The 25,906-nt window shown below is 42.8% G+C and overlaps 1 protein-coding gene and 2 long non-coding RNA genes across 3 annotated transcripts in view; 1 reads left to right on the plus strand and 2 right to left on the minus strand.

Annotated features, from left to right (window-relative positions):
* ACCS (1-aminocyclopropane-1-carboxylate synthase homolog (inactive)) overlaps positions 1–239 on the minus strand; it is a 39,178-nt gene extending 38,939 nt beyond the window's left edge. The window contains exon 1 of the mRNA XM_075838052.1: positions 124–239. Coding sequence (XP_075694167.1) covers positions 124–127 — 4 coding nt within the window. The 5' untranslated portion in view covers positions 128–239. The remainder of the gene's footprint in view (positions 1–123) is intronic.
* Positions 152–3,231, plus strand: LOC142660945 (uncharacterized). Its single transcript, XR_012850588.1, has 3 exons — positions 152–240; positions 2,577–2,659; positions 3,017–3,231. It is a non-coding gene; the product is annotated as an uncharacterized LOC142660945 (long non-coding RNA).
* LOC142660946 (uncharacterized) lies at positions 2,522–25,858 on the minus strand. The gene is made up of 3 exons (XR_012850589.1): positions 25,511–25,858; positions 23,512–23,607; positions 2,522–3,084 (listed from the first exon to the last, which is right to left on the minus strand). It is a non-coding gene; the product is annotated as an uncharacterized LOC142660946 (long non-coding RNA).
* Between the last annotated feature and the right edge of the window lie 48 nt (positions 25,859–25,906).

The raw sequence follows: 25,906 nt of genomic DNA on the forward strand, positions 1-25,906 counted from the left end.
GCATGGGGCCTAAGGCTTGATGGGAGGGACATTCAGAATATGAAAATGGTATTAATATTTTTCAGTGTCAATTGACAGAAAACAAATGCAACAAAATTGCCAAATGTGAATATAATATTTCACCCATCTGAAGGTTGGAGTCCTGGAAATGTCCTGGTTAGAATTCCATCATAATCTTCTCAGTTAGATCCGGGGCTATCGCCGATAGCGGGAATAGAGGGACATTCAGAATACAAAAAGGTATTTAAAATACAAAACAAACTAAAAAAACGAGTCTCTTTGTTGTGGTCGTGCACTGAAAATGCATCAAAATTGCTGTATGTGAATGTATTTTTAAAGTGCACCTGTCAAGAGACAGGTGCACTCATTATAGCGGCATCTTCATAATGTCCCTAAAGAGTTAAACCAGTGGGCGATGAGAGCACCTGCTGTACAGGCACCTGCTGTCGCCAATGATGATTGGAGGAGAGTCACTGACAGGCGGGGGGGGGGCTCTCTTCCTGCTATACCTTTTGCATTTATGAGGATGGTGGGAGTTGCATACAGAACCCCAAACTCCAGCTCAGGGTGCTGTATATTGGTTCCTCTCAGCAGACACTGGTTTATCAAGGAGATGTCCCTTTTGTAAAGCGCAACGGTCTCCTGACAGGTTCACTTTAAGGAAGACTTAATACGAGTAAACAATTCCAAGATTGTTGGCTCCGAGTTTGGATCTGCAGTTTCCCTCCCTGAAGTATAAATCACATGAACCCATCGGATTTAGCAAGACAGATCTGCTTTTGGAAGAGAATCCGTTGAAAGTCACACCACAAGCTCAATCCTGTCCCTGCGGAAGCTCATGCTGCAGCCAGGAGTATATACAGAAATCATAGGTCCCATAGCATAACGCAGAATGGGTCCTATCCTCCCCCTGACAGCTCCGCGAGATGCATCCACCATACTTTCACATAATATCTTAGATCGGATCTGGCAGATTTCTATACTGCCCTGTCTGAGGGTAATATAAAGCAGTGACCGACATGCTGACCTCAATGCATTGATATGTATTATATTCACGCTAAACCCCCCCCCCCCCCCCACCATCCAGCTCCCAATTGATACTGCATAGAATTGCACTCCGAGCCTGTAGCACTGGCCGCTCACCGCAAATATAAACTATAAGCGCTCGTCCACACGTAACGGAATTGCTGCAGAATTCCGTTTAAAGTAGCAGACATTCCGCTGCGTCAAAAATGCAACATTTCCTGCGTTTTTTACTACAGAAAATGGTGCAGATTTTGCGGCATTTTTCTCAATGATGGGAGCAATTCAGTCCACTTTCCGTAGCAGGAATGGACATGTTGCGGTACGAAAGATACGCACCGCAGTTCAATTTCTGCTCGGAATTTTTACGCGGCGTGTGGATGAGGTTTGTTGCACTTTGCTGCTACTGTATTCTGCTGCGTATTTTCTGTCCACAATTCCAGGGTCAACACAGTGTTTTTCATAGCACTCCAAATATTCCTTTATTCCAAAGATGGTCATAGTTATATGATAAAATACCAGCTGCCTGCAGCCACCACTAGGGGGAGCTCCCTGTATATGGATTTACTAGTATTGAGCTCAACAGGAGCTCTAATAATTCGCATGCAGTGTCACTAAGACCCTTAAACTCAACTATATATTGATTGGGGGAGGGGGAACACGAGACTAATTGGGGCACGGGCATTTACCCTGATGTGAAGAATACTTTGTTGGGAACCGGATTTGCACCTGATTGCCCGTTAAGATAATTTTATGTGTGCAACTTTGTAGCTTTCATGCATTAAATGAGTTTCCCTTTTTTATTTTTCCAATAATACCCACTTAATGCCTCCCACCAAAAGTGACAAATAGTGCCCAAACTGTGCCATCGGTGCTGTGATATTCCCCCAGCAGATATTTCTTTCAGTCAAGATCTGATCGGATAGTTACTTGGATAGTGACAGTCTAAGGCAGTGGTCTGGGGCTCACGATCAGTGGTCTGTGACTCCGTAGCCCTGACAGGCATGCTGGGAGTTGTAGTTTCACAGCAGGTGGAGAGGCCCAGGTGACAGACCTCTGGTCTTAGGAGTGTATAACATTATATAGATATTATTATATAACCTCGACTCCTTTAAGACCGAGCACGATCGCTTGAATTTCATCTTTTTTTTTGTGATTTTTCACATCCAGTGGAAAATAATAAATCCAGCGAGATAAAGGAGTCGGACGGCCGACTGCACAATGCAATGATTTGGCGGAACACGGGGTCAATGAAAAACTGTGTGTAGCTGAACTCTAATAAATCAGTTCTTCCATGGATTGAGCCAGGTTTTACTTGCTGATTGGCGCTAGAACAACTCAGAACTTTTCCCAGAACCCAGCAGGCGACTTCTTCCCGATTCCCCTCGTAGGCGACCGGGGCTTCAACTAGTGAAAAACTCTATAACTAGGTTTTAATTAAAAAAAAAAAAGCGCTTTGTGTAATCCTTGTGTATTATTCTAAATCTTTATTTCCATTTTCAAGGTCTCTGCTTGCGGTCAGTGAATGGAAACATTTGTGTTTACACCTACAGACTTAAAACCCATACAGACCCAATACTTCTCACAGTACGTTACATTTGGCGGATTCACAGGACTGTCGACAGGAGTGCAATCGGTAAGGTTCATTCTAGAAAACCACGTTCACGAACACATGAATACACAGGACAGATGTTTGGTATCTATATGTTATTTCGACTATTTATATTCACGTGACCGTGAAATGAATTGTTCTGCACAGTCGTCATAAGATCTGTCAACCACACACAGCCTGCTTGTTGACGGTCTCCCACAACAGGATTTTTTTTCTCCAAACTGCACAGGGTTAAAAAAAAAAATACACGTAAAAATACAGTATATGGATATTTTAGAAAATGTATAAAAGTTGGAACTTCCCTTATCTGCTATTTTTGAGTTTGAGGATACTAATAATTTCCTAAAATATCTGCGTAATCTCTGTCGACTTTATATTCAGACTTGAAATTGCTCCCAAGAAAATCTGCAACCAGAATCTATGTGAAGGAATTTAATAGAAGACGGGATCTGTGGGAAAGACAAATAATTCATTAAATCAATGTCTACAAATACGGTGCCAGCAAAAACACAACCCTCTGCACACACCATAGCAATAGAAGGAACCCCGCAGACTCGGATATAAAACGAGTACCTGGAAGAAAGAAGAACTCCGAAGAGACATTACTAAGGGTATGTGCACACACACTAATTACGTCCGTAATTGAAGGACGTATTTCGGCCGCAAGTCCCAGACCGAACACCGTGCAGGGAGCCGGGCTCCTAGCATCATACTTATGTACGATGCTAGGAGTCCCTGCCTCGCTGCAGGACAACTGTCCCGTACTGTAATCATGTTTTCAGTACGTGACAGTTGTCCTGCAGCGAGGCAGGGACTCCTAGCATCATACATAAGTATGATGCTAGGAGCCCGGCTCCCTGCACTGTGTTCGGTCCGGGACTTGCGGCCGAAATACGTCCGTCAATTACGGACGTAATTAGTGTGTGTGCACATACCCTAAGAATGAGTCCTGAGTACACGTTCCAGGTCACAGATTCGGCAGATTGAATCCATCTTTGTTCCAAGCTTCCGGCAGAGCTGTGCCCCAGGCTGTACCTGACAGACCCACATTGAAATGAATGGCAAACATAATACAGGAGTTTGTATCGCTCCCAGGGTACACGTGGGCTCTTATGTGGGTGATCTATACCAAAGGGAGTGCTTTCCCGATAAGGAGATGTCAACGTAGGAGAGCCCTTCACAGGGTGATACTCGAGCAGTGGGCCGCGGGAAATATGGCAGTGGCCTTTAAATGGGGCGTGTTTTCTATAAAAGGGCGTGTCTAAATATATTCAGACCCTTATATTAAGATTAGACCCCAGACTAGAGCCCTAAATCAGTTTCAGACCCCAGACCAGAACCCCTGAATATATTTAGACCCCTTAAATAGATTCAGACCCTCTATATTAATTTCATACCCTAGAGCAAACCCCCTAAATATATTCAGACCCTAAGCCAGACCCATTAAATAGATCCCGACCCCCTATATTAAATTCAGACCCCTTACCTACTTCAGACCCCAAAACAGACCCCTTAAATAGATCCAGACCCCCGATATACTGACCCTCCTCACTCCTAGCTCTTGATCGGCACCAGGCGCGGCTGTTCTGGGTTCTGACGGAAACGAGTGTCAGGATGTTTTGCGCCCCAGAGCCGAACAAGAGCCGGCAACGAGGACATCACGTATACAGGCAGATTTTTTTTAACTTTTGTGGTGCCTACGCCCTATTTTCAGCCTTCCTCCCCGACAACCGGGTCAAAACTATATATCACTGAGTTGCCAGGTCAGGGAGCGTTAAAATAGAGTGATTCCCGGTAAAATCGGGGAAGTTTAGTGACTGTGGGAGTGGCAAATACCTGATTGACAGGCAAAGGGAGGGACAGAGGGGAGAACAGGGAAGAGTCTGTGTACACTTGTTTGTTTGCTGAGTGACCGGGTGACTATAAACAGCTCACCATAGCATTTTAAATGGTTGCCGATGCTGCCTGACCCTGGTTATAGATGGAAGATCATATGTGGAGTACGGGGTGGAGTACGGGGGTGAGGGATCTGTACAGCTGCTCTAGTGATAGGGATGTTTTGGCATTGTTGATGTTTTGCAGAAATCAACCAATCAGCATTGGTCTGTTGTGCTTGCATGAATGGATAAAACAGGGATAGCCTAGGAGCCTGTGATAGCACAGAGTATTTCAGGAGAGGAATGCACTGATATTGTGGGGGAAAGTGACGTATCCACTCATGTGGGGATGCTATGCATGTAATGGGGGAGGTGTCATGATGTGAGGGGGAATGGAGACAAGTGGGAGCTTACAGACTAAGAGTCACATAGTGAGAGCAGCAGCACAAAGTATTTCAGGAGTGGAGTGTACTGATCTTGTGGGGGGCAGTGGCAGAAGCAACAAAATTATATGTGGAGAGCAGTAGAGATAAAGCATGTTTATCTAGCAGCACAGAGTATTTCAGGAGATTAATTTGTGGATCTTGTTGAAGGCAGTGAATAAAGATTAGAAGGCAGATCCACCTCCAACGTATGAGCAGATTGTTAAGAAATGTCAATCAAATCTTTCTCTACATCGACTCTGCATTAAGTTGAGTAAATAGTCGGAGACGTGATTTCTCTGGAACCAGCGTCTTTGTTTTCCATTTGCCCCCCTGGAGTTTTGGGCGACTTCCGGATGATTCTGGAATTGTTCCAATCCATTTAAGAGCCAAAAATTAAAAAAATCCCCAACAGAGATCAGACTGGAAAATTTGCGAGACCTTCTTAATCTGACATTTCCATCTATCAATTTACTGGAATGGAACAAACTCCAATCGCTGCACAATAAATCCATCCAGAAATACTTGAAGTCTAAATTATGACTGCGCTCAAAAGGAGAATTTCTGTAATGGAAAATACTAATACAACCCCCCCCCCTTCCCAGTTTTTTGGAAAACCCAAATGCAACCCTGTCCGGACTAATATACAAAGCTCAACCACCTATGTTATTATGTGGAATTTCACCTTTAAAAACTACCGCTGTCCATTTGCCCTATTAGGTCACATGATGTTCTCCAGAGCGTCTCACACTCTGGAGGACCATGACGTCCGTACGTTGCATAGACAACCCATTGCTTTCAATAATTAACCGTGTAATGCTCCATTTCCACTGTGGTGGCGCTGCAGAGAAATGTAATACTTCCTGACGCTTCCCCCCCCCCCCAGATTATAGCTGATCGCTGCAGCCGCCAATCACTTTGTAATCAGTTTATCGTCAAGGACCCTTCTAACAAAAAAAATTTGGAAAAAGCAGAAAACTATAAAGTGGAGCGGTGGAGTATAATAAAGAAAAGCTAAATTTTGGAATGTGTATTTGGACATTCGAATTAATCATTCAGCACATTTATATATTCACACCCACTCTGAATTTTCAAGAAAAAGATAGTCCAAGAAAAAGTGATGCATAATGAGGTGCCTGAGGGGCGGAGCAAGATCTAGAGATTCAAAGATCACCAAAGATAGACGATATGCTCCGCCCCTTCAGGTCCACATAACACAGTGTATCAGTTTTTCCTGGAGTGTTCCTTTAAAAATGTAGCCGTGCCCCAGTAACTCAAATAGTCAAATGTTTTCTTAATTATACCCCTTAATAATATTAATGCTCTGCATAAACTTGTCCTGTAGGTGGCGCTGTACCACATTTCAGTTACAGCAGAGAAGCCTAGCGGTAGAGTATATAACTTGATGTATTGCTTGCTGATCACAGATCTACTTGTCTCTTTCTATAGATAGAAATAATTTGCAGAAACAAAGCATCCTATGTGTGGACAGCAGAGGCAAAAGAAGGGTTAAAAGTCCCGGGTGGCTGTCACATCAACAAACCCTGCTCCTCCTGCTCCCCGAGTTGTGTCAGTCACAGCCTGGAGCACAGTGGGCTTATTCACTGGCACGTAGAGATCCACGTCCCCCTTCCACTCAGAAACACACAACGTATTCTGCATGCACAGTATGAGGCTCACAACATGTACAAGTGTCGGGGGGTGACACAGCCCCCCCCCCCAAATACAAAGGGTCTTACTACAACAGGATCAGAACTTCTGCTAAAGTCAAGCTCCAACTTTCGAACCACTTGGTAAAATTTGTCAGTGCAATAGTAATTCCGTTATAAAAAAAATATTGTATTGGGAAAAGTTCCTTTTAGAGTTTGGAATATTCTGAAAGGAACGTAGAATAAATAGAATGTATAATAAGTTCTGCAACTTTCTCATATACTTTGTGTTTCAATTCCTCATCATTTTCAATATCTCTGCTTGCTATCAGTGAATAGGAACCTTTTTTTGTGTACAACCGGTACAAATCTAATACTTTTCATAGCTAAGGGTTTGTTACAGTTGTATCCAGTCTATATAATCCTCTGTGAGTTAAATGCATCAGCAGTACAAATCTCTGTTTAGATAGTTTGCTACAATGTATCAGTCAATACAGGGGCGTAGCTAAAGGCTCATGGGCCCTGGTGCAAAAATTTAACTTGGGTCCCCCCCCCCCCTACCCGTTTACCATCACCACCAGACCCCTGCACACACCTATGCCCAGCCGCCTTGCCCGACAGACCCCATGAATGCCTCCACAGTATAATGCTCCCCATAGCTGACCCCACAGTATAATGCTCCCCATAGCTGACCCCACAGTATAATGTCCCCCATAGCTGCCCACACTCAGTACAATGCCCCCCATAGCTGCCCACACAGTATAATGCTCCCCATAGCTGACCCCACAGTATAATGTCCCCCATAGCTGCCCACACTCAGTACAATGCCCCCCATAGCTGCCCACACAGTATATTGCCATCCATAGCTGCCCTATACAATATAATGCCCCCATACAGTATAAAGCCCCCCATAGCTGTCCCATACAGTATAATGCCTCCCATATAGTATAATGCCCCCTCAGCAACTACCATATGAGCCCCTCTCTCATACCCAGTATAATGCCCCCATATATACATTTTTAGTTTGTTTATTTATACCAATTTTTAGATATATTGTTTACTAAACACATACAAGGTTTGTCTGCAGGTAGCAGCAGAATTTGTGTATGTATTCTGTTGTGGATATTTAGGACAGTCCAGGGTCATTACCACCAGCATATCTTATAAGTAAAACAAAATTGTCTATTAAATGAGCCAGACCCACAGTTAATCTGCAGCATACTACTCAAAGTACTAAATGTAAAAACATAATGAAGATAACAGTAGTCAACAGCAGCTTGTTGACGGTTTCCATTTATCTGGAGACTTTTCTGTCGACATTGTGGAGTAAAGATGAACTGAAATACAAACCAGAAACAAGATAATGAAGATGATTTGCGGAGGTTTTACTAGACTTTACATTTACACACTTGCATATTTTTGGACTATAAGACCTACCCGAGTACAGACAACAGAAGAGAAGTCATTTTTATGATTTTCAGACCCTGATGCGCTAAGGTAGTGGAGTGGTTAATGCCAGCTTACTTGATGACCAAGGTAGTGAAGACGTTATTGCCTGCTTCCCTGGTGTTCGAGAGCTGTTGGAGGGATTATTGATGTCTTCCCTGGTGGTCTAGGGCAGGGTTATTGCCTGTGCCCCTGGTGGTCTGGGGCAGGGGAGGGGTTATTGCCTGTGCCCCTGGTGGTCTAGGGCAGGGGAGGGGTTATTGCCGGTTACCCTTGTGGTCGAGGGGTAGGGGTTATATCCTGCACCCCTGGTGGTCTAGGGCAGTGGACATTGTAGGCTCTGTCACCAGATTTTGCAACCCCTATCTGCTATTGCAGCAGATCGGCGCTGCAATGTAGATTACAGTAACGTTTTTATTTAAAAAATGAGCATTTTTGGCCAAGTTATGACCATTTTTGTATTTATGCAAATGAGGCTTGCAAAAGTACAACTGGGCGTGTTGAAAAGTAAAAGTACAACTGGGCGTGTTGAAAAGTAAAAGTACAACTGGGCGTGTATTATGTGCGTACATCGGGGCGTTTTTACTTCTTTTACTAGCTGGGCGTTCTGATGAGAAGTATCATCCACTTCTCTTCAGAACGCCCAGCTTCTGGCAGTGCAGACACAGCCGTGTTCTCCAGAGATCACGCTGTGACGTCACTCACTTCCTGCCCCAGGTCCTGCATCGTGTCGGCCACATCGGCACCAGAGGCTACAGTTGATTCTGCAGCAGCATCAGCGTTTGCAGGTAAGTAGCTACATCGATTTACCTGCAAAAGCCGATGCTGCTGCAGAATCATCTGAAGCCTCTGGTGCCGGTGTCCTCGCTCGTCTGACACGATGCAGGACCTGGGGAAGTGACGTCACAGCGTGATCTGGCAGAAGCTGGGCGTTCTGAAGAGAAGTGGATGATACTTCTCGTCAGAACGCCCAGCTAGTAAAAGGGTATGTGCACACACACTAATTACGTCCGTAATTGACGGACGTATTTCGGCCGCAAGTCCCGGACCGAACACAGTGCAAGGAGCCGGGCTCCTAGCATCATACTTATGTACGACGCTAGGAGTCCCTGCCTTGCTGCAGGACAACTTTCCCGTAGTATAATCATGTTTTCAGTACGTGACAGTGGTCCTGCAGCGAGGCAGGGACTCCTAGCATCGTACATAACTATGATGCTAGGAGCCCGGCTCCCTGCACTGTGTTCGGTCCGGGACTTGCTGCCGAAATACGTCCGTCAATTACGGACGTAATTAGTGTGTGTGCACATACCCAAAGAAGTAAAAACGCCCCGATGTACGCACATAATACACGCCCACTTGTACTTTTACTTTTCAACACACCCACTTGGACTTTTGCAAGCCTCATTTGCATAAATATAAAAATGGTCATAACTTGGCCAAAAATGCTCGTTTTTTAAAAATAAAAACATTACTGTAATCTACATTGCAGCGCCGATCTGCTGCAATAGTAGATAGGGGCTGCAAAATCTGGTGACAGAGCCTCTTTAATGTCACCATCCTTGGTGGTCTCGGGCAGTGAAGGGATTAATGGGTTTAGAGGGGGTTAATGCCTGGTCATGTGCCCTGTCTCTCCTCTTCAGTTTTCTTTTTCTTCCCGGCATTGATCATTCGCACTATGTACAGCCGCACAGTTCTCCTATGATCGAGCCAATTTATCAACACCCTGCCTTATCATTATAGAAGTAGTCAGGGGGGGGGGGTCTCCTGCCGCTGGGCCCCCTAGACCCCGGAATATAAGACACACACCCTTTTTGATCAACATATTTTCTTGATAAAAATATCTTTTTATCTTATGTCAAAGGAAAACGGTAGATAGGCAAAGTGAAGGCTTGCTTTAGGGTGTAGGTCCCTTTAAGATCCACAATCTCTCACAATAAATAAATAGACTCTTAAACAGACGTTTTGGTTTCCACTGATATGAGCCAAATTTCGCGGAGGCGCTGGTTGTTTATTAAAGCCCATTGCTATTTTTAATCTAATTGAATTCAGTAGGATTCATAAACAGATTAAGGTATTGACGTTTTCAGTAAATATGGGCCCGGTCACCTCAGGTAACAAACACGGGCCGGGAGGACCGGAGAATGAGTCGTCCTATAATCCCAGGTAAACAAGTTACCGGCAAAGACGAAGGATGGAGGGAAAGACTCTGACCCGAGGGGGGGGGGGGGGACTTAGTCTATAATTAGGATAAATACACAAACCACATCCTGGATGTCATAGAAACGACGTCTGATGACATCGGGGGCACATGACACATCACAACGTTTAATAGCCTAACCCAACATGTTGTACTAAGATCCAGCTCCTAACGACAGTGGTCTTTACTACCAATGAGTACCAATCGGCCTTTCCAAAGATGGTGGGTAAAGTGGGTGGCATTAACTGGGACCAGTGGTGTACATAGTAGAGGGCCAAACAGCAAAATGGGCACTACTTCATCCTATCCCAGGAGACACGGGCAGGTGCTTGTTCTCCTCACCCACTCTGATTTCATCCCTTGTGGGAGAAGAGGGTGGCATTAAACGTTGACCATTTTCCCCCTAAAATTGCTGTCACTGTAGATAAGGGGAGCCCAGTGCCGGTCAATGTGGCCCAAAGTAAGTGGGGAAGTGGCCGCTCAAAGTTGGGTCCCCTCCTCATGGGGCTCCATAGCAGTTGCATGGGCTTACTCGATGGTATATATGCCCTTGGATGGAACCCAAACTTTATGTACCTCCTTCCCCCCGGTCTTTACAATAGAAATGCCCAGACATGTGAAGTTGCCCAGTTCAATGGAATAGACAACTGTTTGTACCTGTACTTGGCTGCCTCATGGCATGAGCTCAATAAAGTGAAGCTCCACCGAAAGAGCAGTGTGCCGACCCGCATCACAACAGTACAGGATAATTTGATTCCCCCCCCCCATATCTATCTATAGACACACAGAGCCCGTATGCCATACCCTTGTTCTGCCAGCAGCATCTCTCCCCTGTGCTCCAGAAATACATTGGCATGGACCGCGGTTGGCTCAGGCAGAGATGTGTATCTGGTACATGTCAGACAGACAAGAGAGCAGACGTCTGACTCCACCGAGTGATAAAATGAGACAATTTTGGGCCCAGAGTCTGTGTATATTTTTGAAGATGGATAAATCTATGGAAAATACAGAGAAATAAATCAACAGACAAGAAAAATAGGAACAGAAGATGAGAACAGTGTAACCTGCGCAGAGCCCAAAGCAAAGGATAATGTGATGTAAAGAGAAGAGATGCAATTTGTGGGGAAGCGATCCCTAATGTCTGCTATATTCTGGACTTTACGAGCAAGTAGAACTCACTGACCCAGTAGTGATGTAACGGTAATTACGAAGTCTGTACATAGGTATTATACAAATGTACAAGAATATAACTACTATAATACTGCTCCTATATACAAGAATATAACTACTATAATACTGCCCCCCTATATACAAGAATATAACTACTATAATACTGCCCCTATGTACAAGAATATAACTACTATAATACTGCCCCTATATACAAGAATATAACTACTATAATACTGCCCCTATGTACAAGAATATAACTACTATAATACTGCTCCTATATACAAGAATATAACTACTATAATACTGGCCCCTATATACAAGAATATAACTACTATAATACTGCTCCTATATACAAGAATATAACTACTATAATACTGGCCCCTATATACAAGAATATAACTACTATAATACTGCTCCTATATACAAGAATATAACTACTATAATACTGCTCCTATATACAAGAATATAACTACTATAATACTGGCCCCTATATACAAGAATATAACTACTATAATACTGCCCCCTATATACAGGAATATAACTACTATAATACTGCCCCCTATATACAAGAATATAACTACTATAATACTGCTCCTATATACAAGAATATAACTACTATAATACTGCTCCTATATACAAGAATATAACTACTATACTACTGCCCCTATATACAAGAATATAACTGCTATAATACTGCCCCCTACATACAAGAATATAACTACTATAATACTACCTCCTATATACAAGAATATAACTACTATAATACTACCTCCTATATACAAGAATATAACTACTATAATACTACCTCCTATATACAAGAATATAACTACTATAACACTGCCCCTATATACAAGAATATAACTACTATAATACCGCCCCTATATACAAGAATATAACTACTATAATACTACCTCCTATATACAAGAATATAACTACTATAATACTACCTCCTATATACAAGAATATAACTACTATAACACTGCCCCTATATACAAGAATATAACTACTATAATACCGCCCCTATATACAAGAATATAACTACTATAATTCTGGTCCTATATACAAGAATATAACTACTATAATACTGCTCCCTCTATACAAGAATATAACTACTATAATACTGCCTCCTATATACAAGAATATAACTACTATAATACTGCCCCTATATACAAGAATATAACTACTATAATACTGCCTCCTATATACAAGAATATAACTACTATAATACTGCCCCTATATATACAAGAATATAACTACTATAATACTGCCTCCTATATACAAGAATATAACTACTATAATACTGCCTCTATATACAAGACTATAACTACTATAATACTGCTCCCTATATACAAGAATATAACTACTATAATACTGCCCTCTATATACAAGAATATAAACTACTATAATACTGCTCCCTATATACAAGAATATAACTACTATAAAACTGCCCCTATATATACAAGAATATAACTACTATAATACTGCCTCCTATATACAAGAATATAACTACTATAATACTGCCCTCTATATACAAGAATATAAACTACTATAATACTGCTCCCTATATACAAGAATATAACTACTATAATACTGCCCCTATATACAAGAATATAACTACTATAATACTGCCCCCTATATACAAGAATATAACTACTATAATACTGCCCCCTATATACAAGAATATAACTACTATAATACTGATCCTATATACAAGAATATAACTACTATAATACTGCCCCTATATACAAGAATATAACTACTATAATACTGCCCCCTATATACAAGAATATAACTACTATAATACTGATCCTATATACAAGAATATAACTACTATAATACTGCTCCTATATACAAGAATATAACTACTATAATACTGCCCCTATATACAAGAATATAACTACTATAATACTGCCCCCTATATACAAGAATATAACTACTATAATACTGCCCCCTATATACAAGAATATAACTACTATAATACTACCTCCTATATACAAGAATATAACGACTATAATACTGCCCCTATATACAAGAATATAACTACTATAATACTGCTCCTATATACAAGAATATAACTACTATAATACTGTCCCTATATACAAGAATATCACTACTATAATACTACCCCAATATACAAGAATATAACTACTATAATACTGCCCCTCTATACAAGAATATAACTGCTATAATACTGCCCCTATATACAAGAATATAACTACTATAATACTGCCCCCTATATACAAGAATATAACTACTATAATACTGCTCCTATATACAAGAATATAACTACTATAATACTGTCCCTATATACAAGAATATCACTACTATAAGGGCATGACCACACATGGCGGAATTCCTCCGCAACTGTCCGCATCCATGCCGCACAGAATCTGCGTTGCAGATTCTGCTGCGGATCTGCACAAAATGTGCAGTACATTGATGCGGACTAGCTGCTGCGGACTGCGGGAAAAGTGCTTCCCTTCTCCCTATCAGTGCAGGATAGAGAGAAGGGACAGCACTTTCCCTAGTGAAAGTAAACGACTTTCATACTTACCGGCCGTTGTCTTGGTGACGCGTCCCTCTTTCGGCATCCAGCCCGACCTCCCTGGATGACGCGCCAGTCCATGTGACCGCTGCAGCCTGTGCTTGGCCTGTGATTGGCTGCAGCCGTCACTTACACTGAATCGTCATCCTGGGAGGCCGGACTGGAGACAGACCCAGGGAGTTCTCGGTAAGTATGAACTTATATATTTTTTTACAGATACATGTATATTGAGATCGGTAGTCACTGTCCCGGGTGCAGAAACAGTTACTGCCGATCGCTTAACTCTTTCAGCACCCTGGACAGTGACTATTTACTGACGTCTCCTAGCAACGCTCCCGTCATTACGGGAGCCCCATTGACTTCCTCAGTCTGGCTGTAGACCTAGAAATACATAGGTCCAGCCAGAATGAAGAAATGTCAAGTTAAAAAAGCAAGACGCATCCGCAGCACACATGACATGTGCATGACAGCTGCGGACTTCATTGCGGAACTTTGAATCTCCATTGAAGTCAATGGAGAAATTCCGCCATGAGTCCGCCACTGCTCCGCAACAGACAGAGCATGCTGCGGACACCAAATTCCGCTCCGCAGCCTATGCTCCGCAGCGGAATTGTACGCATCGTGTAAACGAACACTGCTAAATTAAAGTGAAAGTCAATGGAGAAACGGCTCCGCTGCGGATTAACGCTGCGGAGTGTCCGCAGCGGAATTTAAGTGAAATTCCGCTATGTGTGAACCCGCCCTAATACTACCCCAATATACAAGAATATAACTACTATAATACTGCCCCTCTATACAAGAATATAACTACTATAATACTGCCTCCTATATACAAGAATATAACTACTATAATACTGATCCTATATACAAGAATATAACTACTATAATACTGCTCCTATATACAAGAATATAACTACTATAATACTGCCCCTATATACAAGAATATAACTACTATAATACTGCCCCCTATATACAAGAATATAACTACTATAATACTGCCCCCTATATACAAGAATATAACTACTATAATACTACCTCCTATATACAAGAATATAACGACTATAATACTGCCCCTATATACAAGAATATAACTACTATAATACTGCTCCTATATACAAGAATATAACTACTATAATACTGCTCCTATATACAAGAATATAACTACTATAATACTGTCCCTATATACAAGAATATCACTACTATAATACTACCCCAATATACAAGAATATAACTACTATAATACTGCCCCTCTATACAAGAATATAACTGCTATAATACTGCCCCTATATACAAGAATATAACTACTATAATACTGCCCCCTATATACAAGAATATAACTACTATAATACTGCTCCTATATACAAGAATATAACTACTATAATACTGTCCCTATATACAAGAATATCACTACTATAATACTACCCCAATATACAAGAATATAACTACTATAATACTGCCTCCTATATACAAGAATATAACTACTATAATACTGCTCCCTATATACAAGAATATAACTACTATAATACTGCTCCCTATATACAAGAATATAACTACTATAATACTGCCTCCTATATACAAGAATATAACTGCTATAATACTGCCCCTATATACAAGAATATAACTACTATAATACTGCCCCTTATATTCAAGAATATAACTACTATAATACTGCCCCCATGTACAAGCATATAACTACTATAATACTGCCCCTATATACAAGAATATAACTACTATAATACTGCTCCCTATATACAAGAATATAACTACTATAATACTGCTCCCTATATACAAGAATATAACTACTATAATACTGCACCCTATGTACAAAAAAAAGGGTAAGGGAATCTTCATATCTGTCAAACTATGAAATTATAATACAATATGTAATATATTTATAATAACTGGTTGAGCCGTATTAATTCGCTACATCTCCTTCCCTCCTTTTGGTCCGTGCTATAGTTATATTTAGTTAGTGTGGGTTATATTTAGAAATCTTGGGACAGAAAGGATGCACCATTTACAGGTCAGTTTATTCCAATCACACTTCTTAGGCGATCACAGGGTACAGTGTGGTCTATATGACATATTCTGGTTACTGAGCAACCAGGACTATACTGATGACATCAGAGATATTAATAATGACTGACAGGAACCCCTGAGCGTTCTCATCAGTAATTCCCCCGTATATCCTGCACCGGTCATCCGTCCTGTTCTGGATGACAAGTTCATGTAGCTATTCACACCTACTGAATTCTTCAAAGAAGAAAATCCCTTTTACTATGAGATATTATTATACTAATACTATATATTCATAAATGTGTAGCTCGGGTATGTCCATCTGTCAGATCAAATTTCTGAATATTATAAGGGATAGAAATCTATTTATAATGATGACACTTAAAGGGGTTGTCCAGTTTTTTTGACAGCCCCTTGTAGTTGTCTCTTCAGTGCCCCCTGCAGGGAAAACAAAGCAAAGCAGTCTGTTAGTGGGCACTATATGGAGCTGTATTGTTTTTCTTAGATAGACCTCAGTCTAGCAGCTTATAGCTGGAAACCTACAAAGTCATATGGAGACTACTTCTGGTGAGGTATCCAGGTTAGGTTATATTTAAAGGATCTGTCCACCTTTCCATCTATATATTTTTTTTTATTGTTCCAAAATGAAAAATGAAGCAACATTGCTAGTAGTCTTGATGACAAATCGCCTACCGTTTTATGTATACAACTACTATGCAGAACTGTGTCTCCATGGTTACAGACTACAAACAAATCGTGTGTAGTCGGATTCTGCAGTCCCGTTCTTCTTGCTAGTAAACATTGAGTAGCAAAGCAAAAACATAAGGGAGCAGATGGAAAGGAGAATGACTGCCCAGAGCAGACTACACAAGATTTGTTCGTAGTCTGTATCCATGGAGACACATAGCTCTGCATAGGAGCTGTAGACCTAAAACGGTAGGAGCAAAATTTCCTAATTCTTTTCAGTTTAGATGCATTGAAGCAATAAAACATTGAATGTAAAGGCAGACATTTCATTGAGCTGTCCCTCGATTCATGCAGGGTGATGACCGTAGTAGTTGCTTTAGATTTGGCGCAGGTGACTAATCCTTCGTTTTTCCTCATCTGTTTAAAGGTGACATTCATTTCCTTGGCATAATTATAAGAAGCTACTGTCAGACACTGTGACGACAGTGCATGAATGCAAACATTCACAAGGAATATGAGAAAATCCAGGTAGACGTTCAGTTTAATTGCCATCAAAACGATAAGACTGGCAAAAGAAAACTAATTAAGATTTCAGCTGCTGAGTACTAATCACGTACGTGTTGACATCAAGAAAATACGGCCACCATTTTTTTGGCGGTGGCTGCTGTGTAAACGGATTGCCAATAGCCGGAGGGGGTTCTGGTTTGAGTAGACACCTGCTTGTTGATGGGTTCTATCCCCCCGAGATCTGCGCCTGCTTACGTGAGTCCTGAGATGGGACAGTACCTGCATTGTAGTCCAGACTCCGAGCCCACGCTCCGTACACAATGCCCATCTTGTCTCTCACAGTGGCTTGGAAGACGTTGGTTGGGTTTGCAACATATAAATCTTAATTAAAATATTTTGGTTTACGTTACAGAAAGAAATGTAAACAGGAAATGTTTATGATATCACAACGATACTCTACAGGGCACCAGGCCCTTTGGGGCCCAGCAATTGAGGGGTTATTAAAGTAACTTGAAGCTTTTATAAATACATTATATTACTTATACCGATCTTACGTTACAGCCTGTATTATACTCCAGAGATCCATTCACAATTCTGCTTGTTGCTATTGGAAACAGTCAGCAAGCTGGTCGATAGACATTTCCCTTACAGCTTAGCTGAGCTTCTATAATGCAGGGGTGCAGTACATGTTTCCTACATCAGATGACAAGATAGTTTCTGGTGTAAAGACAACACTCAACAAAACGCAAATCAAAAGAGTAAGCTGTGTGCAGACGCAGAACAAGCAGGGAATGCTGGGAGATTTCAGCATAGTGAGTGCAGCTCTGGAGTATAATACAGGATGTAACTCAGGATCAGTACAGGATAAGTAATTTAATGTATGTACACAGTGACTCCACCAGCAGAATAGTGAGTGCAGCTCTGGAGTATAATACAGGATGTAACTCGGGATCAGTACAGGATAAGTAATGTAATGTATGTACACAGTGACTCCACCAGCAGAATAGTGAGTGCAGCTCTGGAGTAGAATACAGGATGTAACTCAGGATCAGTACAGGATAAGTAATTTAATGTATGTACACAGTGACTCCACCAGCAGAATAGTGAGTCCAGCTCTGGAGTATAATACAGGATGTAACTCAGGATCAGTACAGGATAAGTAATTTAATGTATGTACACAGTGACTCCACCAGCAGAATAGTGAGTGCAGCTCTGGAGTATAATACAGGATGTAACTCAGGATCAGTACAGGATAAGTCATGTAATGTATGTACAAAGTAACTCCACCAGCAGAATAGTGAGTGCAGCTCTGTAGTATAATACAGGATGTAACTCAGGATCAGTAACGGATAAGTAATGTCATGTATGTACACAGTGACTCCACCAGCAGAATAGTGAGTGCAGCTCTGGAGTATAATACAGAATGTAACTCAGGATCAGTAACGGATAAGTCATGTAATGTGTTTACTCAATGTTTTGTGTGTCCTCATCATGAACAACAAGCTGCATTTGCTACCGGAATTTTCAAGCGAATTAGGGAAATGCAGCCTCAGACAGGGCACATGGCAACTGTGCAAAACCTGACGCCGTTCATGCAGATCAGTTACGTGCAGATTTTGGCAGTCGATTCTGTATACGCTTCAAATCCCTGACATGCAGCACTTCAGAACCTTTTAGGCAGAGCAAAGAAGTAACATTGCTCCCTCCTCCCAGTCACCCAGTAGGATTCAGTACATATTTCTGGGGTCTCAGCGATGTGTAAATGTTCCCCTATTTATTTGTAAAGGGGAAACTCTAATTGTAAAGAATGCCAGGAGCACAACCCTCAGTCTCCGGCTTTATGAATAGGGTTGAGCTTCAGTACCAGACACAGCCCAAAGACAAGAGTTAAAATTAGGATCTTACACCCCTATCGACCTGTGTGAACCCAGGTCCCCATACACTAATGTCCTGGTGAGTTTGTAGTGGTCTTGTTCTTGTACACAGCTGTCAATCTGAACAAGCAGAGCTGCAGTATAAAGTATGGGAGCTACAGACCATCATCTTGCACTTCTGGTGAGACTGTAAACTACCCCAAATTCCTATTGCTGTGTCCTAATGGAGCAGAGGTAAGAAGCAGAGTGCCCTGGAAGTGTCCTCATCGTACCCGGTCCTCTCCTCTTGACAGGGTCACAGCTCTAGTGTTGATCTTCACCAGAATCTCACTTTGTATTTTCTTGCAGGACAGAGGATTTAAGGATTTACTCTTTAATTATTCATTCATGGTGTATATCCTGTAGTGGTGGCCTGTACCCACCCGACTCCGTACATCTGCCCTAAAAGCACTCACCCAACTTTTATAAATCTGTGTAATGCAATAATATAATATAATGTCGTCGCCCCCCCCCCCCCCCCCCAGGAGTTCTGTGACCATAAAAACGCACGAGGCTGCGGGATGAGTTTATTTATATATTATACAGGTCAGGGAACGCTCAGGTGACACCGAACATTCTCATCATTTACAATAGGGCACATTATTCCTTAATACACATCAGCTGCTTCAGAACCTCTTTTTAAAGAGAAAGGGGAGGGGAATTCCTGTCACCATGTATTACGTTTTTGAAATGAAACGCCCTCATGCTTTAAAAATAAAAAAAAGGTCTGCAGCAGCTGAGGTGTGCATCTGTATGATGATGTTCTGAGCAGCTGAGGTGTGTATCTGTATGATGATGTTCTGAGCAGCTGAGGTGTGTATCTGTATGATGATGTTCTGAGCAGCTGAGGTGTGTATCTGTATGATGATGTTCTGAGCAGCTGAGGTGTGTATCTGTATGATGATGTTCTGCAGCAGCTGAGGTGTGTATCTGTATGATGATGTTCTGAGCAGCTGAGGTGTGTATCTGTATAATGATGTTCTGCAGCAGCTAAGATGTATTTTATGATGTTCTGCAGAAGCAGAGATGTGTACTATGAGGTACTGCAGCAGCTGAAGTGTGTATTATGCTGTACAGCAGTTGAGATGTGTACTAGGATGTTCTGCAGCAGTTGAGGTGTGTATAATAATGTTCTGCAGCAGATGAGGTGTCTATGATGTTCTGCAGCACTGAGGTGTGTAAGATGATGTTCTGCAGCAGCTGGGGTGTGTATGATGATGTTCTGCAGCAGTTGAGATGCATACTATGACGTTCTGCAGCAGCTGAGGTGAATGATGATGTTCAGCAGCTGAGGTATGTGCTATGAGGTTCTGCGGCAACTGAGAAGTGAATTATGATGTTCTGCAGCAGCTGAGGTGTGTTATGATGTTCTGCAGCCTGCGGCTGTCGTGGCATACTGAGTAGTAGTTTTACAACAGTTGGAGGGGGACAGGTTGGAGACCGCTGTCGTATTTTGAAGGACCCCCTTTAACTATAATCTCATTATCTGCGGATGATGACACAAATCCTCACTGTACGGAAAGAGTCACAGCAGCTGCAAAGTCTCTGATAAATTCCTGCTGGTACAGATCAGATCCTCATGTGTCTCCCATCTGACAGCTGCTCTGGAGCTCGGGTGGACGAGGGCAGCAGTGGGCACCTCTCATACATGTGCCAAGAGTGAGTCACTCCCTCAATGTATGGGCATGCTGAGGATGTGGGCAATGAGGTAGTGACTAATGCTCCCCAGCAAGGCAACGTTTACTACCAGTGACTATTGACTTTTACGCCAGCCCAGCTCTGCATCATCACTGCTCTAATTCTGCCCATAGAGTCAAGATGAGATGCAGGCAGAGTAGGCGGCTGTCTAGGGAGCCATTGGGGAGGAGGCACAATTTAGGGATTAAAAAAAAAAATCAATGCTCTGCCTTTACGTTTCCATGTACAACCAATCTGACGCTGTGTCTGAGCGGCTCATAATGCTATATGTGCGGGCCACAGTGAGCGCTTTTCTGCAGGGCATTGGTGGAAAAGGTGCCGGTCACCGAGAAGTGGACTATAACTAATAGAGAGAAGCAAGGGGTAGAGGCTGAATAGTTAAAGGGGTTGTCCAGGATTAGAAAAACATTGCTAGTTTCATTCCAAAACAGCGCCACCCCTGTCCACAGGTTGTGTGTGGTATTGCAGCTCAGCCCCATTCACTTTAATACAAGATACAACCCGATTCCACTGAACCAAATCTATGGCGGTTTGGTTCAGTTGAGCCACGGGAGGTCTGGGAGTTGTGGCCATGATACAGTTACAGCCGTGTGAACCGGATTCACAGCTCGGTGGCAAGGTGTACAGTTTGCTTACAATACACACCCAAGGCCTCTACCCACAATGCCCGCCCTGTACCTGCAGGGCAGAGCTGTACCAGCTGCTTTAATGAACAACTTCTTGTTTGCAGTGCAATCTTATTAGACAAAGGGGCGACCTGTGATTCTCCGCTGCAGCGACCGGCACCTCGCTCTGAAGGTCATCCACTAGAAAATGCAAAATGGCATCAACCAAAACGTAAAAAAAAAAAATCCTAAATATCATCTCCTGCTACCTTCTACCCCTCCTCCCTGTCGGAGCACCATTAAGGTGTTATAGGTGACCCCCTCCCACTAGCGCTGTAATTGTAAACGGGGCGAGGTCTACCACCGCACCAGCATCATAAGCTTCAGTCCTGCTAGGGGTCTATTCACATGTTGCAGTCATATGGGGGGGTGGGGGGAGGGGTATTGCCACGATTTCATGAAAAATGCTGCAATACCTCCATGAAATGTGAATAGACCCCGATGGTGATGGAATAACTGACTGTTTGCAGCTTCAGATCCCCCTTCTCCCTGTCTGGGAGACCTCATAATGTGTACAATTATCATATTGTAGTATTACAGACCATCATATAATGTGGCAGGAGCAGCAGAGTGGAGTTTGTCAGTTGGTTCAACTTATTGTAATATCACTATATATTATTCCTGCTATTCCATTGGACTGCAGATGAAGTATCTTTGGTGTACAAATCATGCAGCCTCCCAAAAATAGGCTTGGGCTACACACAGACTCTTTGCCGCACCCTTAAGGGTCTATGCACGTGTTTGCACCATTGAGTTTTTTTGGGGGGTAAAAACCGCAACACGATCACGATGGGTGAATAGACCCTTGTAGCACTGACTGCATGACCGTTGCAGTTCATGGGACCCCGGTGTCTAATTTTCTGTAACTTTTTTTCTCCGACACAATTAAATACTTTCTGTAGCAAAAATGAAAACATGGGGTTAAAAAAATGCATGAGCGAGACTTGCATCATGTGACTCTGCTACAATAGTTGTACAAAAGTATGTGTGCGGGCCCCAGCCTCAAATAACATACTAGGCTCTGCAACATCTGTATACACAACCTGTTCTCTTACTACCACCTGTGTGACATCATGGCAGGGGTGCTCCTAGAAAGGGAAACCCCCTCTAAGCCATTCAGGAAATGATACATTCTTTCTGCTGCCACTAGGGGGAGCTCACTACATATGGACTTTAGAGTTCAATAAGAGCTGTCAAAATCCCTATGCATTGAGCTCCCTCTAGTGGTGGCTGCAGGCAAATATAATTTTATCATGTAACTATGGCAGTCTGAAGGAAAGCAGGTGATTTGGAGCTTTGTATCAGAAAAATGGAGCTCTGACACCTGTAAAGAATTCTGAACCTATTTAGATTAAATATATTAAAATTATAGGTACATGAGCCACCTCTACTGACCCCTGCGATATCCCAAACTGACCAGGAATATAATGTGTTGACCAGGGTTACCAGTTGTCAGTAAATTCCGAGACAGTCTGTATACTGGGGGAGGGGGCAGCACCCACATGCTCGGAACCCCCCTTTAAAGATCGTGTGCTCCGCGGTGTGACCTCGTGTAGGGGAACGTTTGAGGTTTACAGCAGGAAAGTTGGTAGGTTCCCATATTGGAGAATAGCAGCTTTCTGATTTCTGCCCCGGGTGATTATGTTCCTTTCCTCTTGGCTCTCTGTGTTTTTCTCTGAAAAATAAGATCCTTTGTAAAGTGAAGTGTTAAGAAGTGCCAAAGACGTCACCAATCCGACCTGAGGCAATGAGCGCTCAGTACAACAGCAGCGGCCCTAATCACCGAAAATGAGCTACCGAGTGGGACGACTGCTGCTCTCTGACGTGACAATGTGCCGGCTTCTGTGATTTTGACAAATTCTGTTCGTTTCATTGTGGTCTCCAACCTGCGGCTCTCCAGCTGCTGTGAAACTATAAGGCTATGTTCACACAGGGCGCATACGCTGCGTAAAAGTACACAGCGTATCCACCCTGGGCGCCGCAAGGAATTCTGGCCGAAAAACCGCTCCAAATTGTGGTGCGGATTTCCGGCCGGAATTACCGCTGCGGAAAACTGGACGTAAAGAAAAAAGTTTGATACTTACGTAGCCGTGGCGATGCGTCTCTCTGCCGTCCTGCAGACCAGCCTATCACAGGCTTTAGCCGTCACATGGGATAAAATGTCATCCCAGGAGGCAATCCTGGACCAAGAAACACAGAATTCTGGGTAAATAAAAGATTTTTTGTCTTTTCTGTAGTTGCATTTTTTGCGGCGGAATCGCTGCTTTTCCACCGGAAAAAAAAACCGCAACATCTGCTATTTGTTGCGGGTTTTACCTGCCCAATAAATTCAATGGGGAAAACCTGCAACAAAAAAGCAGCGATTACGCAAATATAATTGGCATGCTGCGGATTAAAAGAAAACGCTCCGAATAGCAATTTTTGCGTATTCTTCCGCTCGCCATTAATGCAGCGTGTGGATGAAATTATCTTCAAATCTCATCCACTCTGAGGCTACTGTATCATGCTGACGATTTTCCAGTCTTAAAAAAATTTCCCCCAAAGCGTTAGGCTATGTTCACACGCAAACTCAAAAACAAATGAAAATATGGTGCGGTTTTCAAGGGAAAACAGCTCCTGATTTTCAGACGTTTTTTAAGCCACTCGCGTTTTTCACGGCCGTTTTTGGAGCGGTTTTCAATAGAGTCTATAAAAAACGGCTCCAAAAATGTCCCAAACAAGTGACCTGCACTTCTTTTTCACGGCCGTTTTTTTACACGCCCGCTTTTCAAAACGGGCACGTAAAAAACGGCGCGTCGGAGCAGAATGCCGTTTTTCCCATTGAAATCAAGGGGCAGATATTTGGAGGCGTTCTGCTTCCGATTTTTCGGGCGTTTTTCAGCCCGAAAAACAGCTGAAAATAGGCCGTGTGAACATACCCTAACAATTCATCAGTTTTTCAAGATCTCTGCTTGCAGTTAGTGAATTGCTTACATTGAGAGGATGAAAACCTATATAGACCTAATACTTCTCACAGATAAGACAATTGTTTTCAGTCCTGACAATCCTCTGGGAGCCGAATAGATCAAAAGCAGCACAAATACTTTTTAAATGACTAAGGGTATGTGCACACACACTAATTACGTCCGTAATTGACGGACGTATTTCGGCCGCAAGTCCCGGACCGAACATAGTGCAGGGAGCCGGGCTCCTAGCATCACAGTTATGTACGATGCTAGGAGTCCCTGCCTCGCTGCAGGACAACTGTCCCGTAGTGTAATCATGTTTACAGTACGGGACAGTTGTCCTGCAGCGAGGCAGGGACTTCTAGCATCGTACATAACTATGATGCTAGGAGCCCGGCTCCCTGCACTGTGTTCGGTCCGGGAGTTGCGGCCGAAATACGTCCGTCAATTACGGACGTAATTAGTGTGTGTGCACATACCCTAAGGGTATGTTCACACGGCCTATTTACGGACGTAATTCGGGCGTTTTTGCCCCGAATTACGTCTGAAAATAGCGCCTCAATAGCGCTGACAAACATCTGCCCATTGAAAGCAATGGGCAGACGTTTGTCTGTTCACACGAGGCGTATATTTACGCGCCGCTGTCAAATGACGGCGCGTAAATAGACGCCCGCGTCAAAGAAGTGACCTGTCACTTCTTTGGCCGTAATTGGAGCCGCTATTCATTGACTCCAATGAATAGCAGCGCTAATTACGGCCGTAATTGACGCGGCGTTCAAGCGCCTGCACATGCCGGTACGGCTGAATTTACGGGGATGTTTTCAGGCTGAAACATTCCCGTAATTTCAGCCGTTACGGACCCCCGCCGTGTGAACATACCCTAAGAGGCAAAACTGGTGGCCATGACTTTTTGCCGGCAGTCAAAGGGGAGTAACCTGGTAAACCCTCCAGTCTGCCACTGTGCCCAGACAAACTAAAGCTCCTTCCCAACTTATTACCATGGACTATGGTGGGTGGTAAAGGGCCCGTGATCGTTATTGCCCGGGGCCCCAGACCATTCCCAGTCCACCCTTCACAAATCGCTAAGACATTGTCTTCTTTAAAATTTGTTACAAATTTCCATTTCGCTGTTTCTTACTTTTATCTGTTCCTGGGAGAGCTGGGTGACAATCGATACAGCCACTGTTACGACTTCCACAGGAGCTGTCATCCAGCTTTTCCAGATTCCAGAATGTCAAATCTGATTGATTGAAAAAAGAAAAAAAACTTTAGGAGAAAGTTCTAGCAGGGGTATTGGGTATAAAGTGGAGCTCGTCCCCTCGTAAAGAACCTGCTGCGATTCCCTACAGGATGATACAAGTCTTCAGTAATGGATGGAAAGCCGTGGGTCTCTGTGGGTCGGGAATTCACCCAGTTTTGTAAAAAGTTGCAAGGAAACGTCATTGTATTCAGGCTGCAAACTCCCAGCTCTACAAGGAAAGTGTCATCAGGAGGACTATGAGGGGGAGGGGAAGACTTATAAAAGGAGAGGGGG

This window comes from Rhinoderma darwinii, chromosome 9 (assembly GCF_050947455.1).
Source record: "Rhinoderma darwinii isolate aRhiDar2 chromosome 9, aRhiDar2.hap1, whole genome shotgun sequence".
In the NCBI taxonomy this organism is placed as follows: Eukaryota; Metazoa; Chordata; class Amphibia; order Anura; family Rhinodermatidae; genus Rhinoderma; species Rhinoderma darwinii.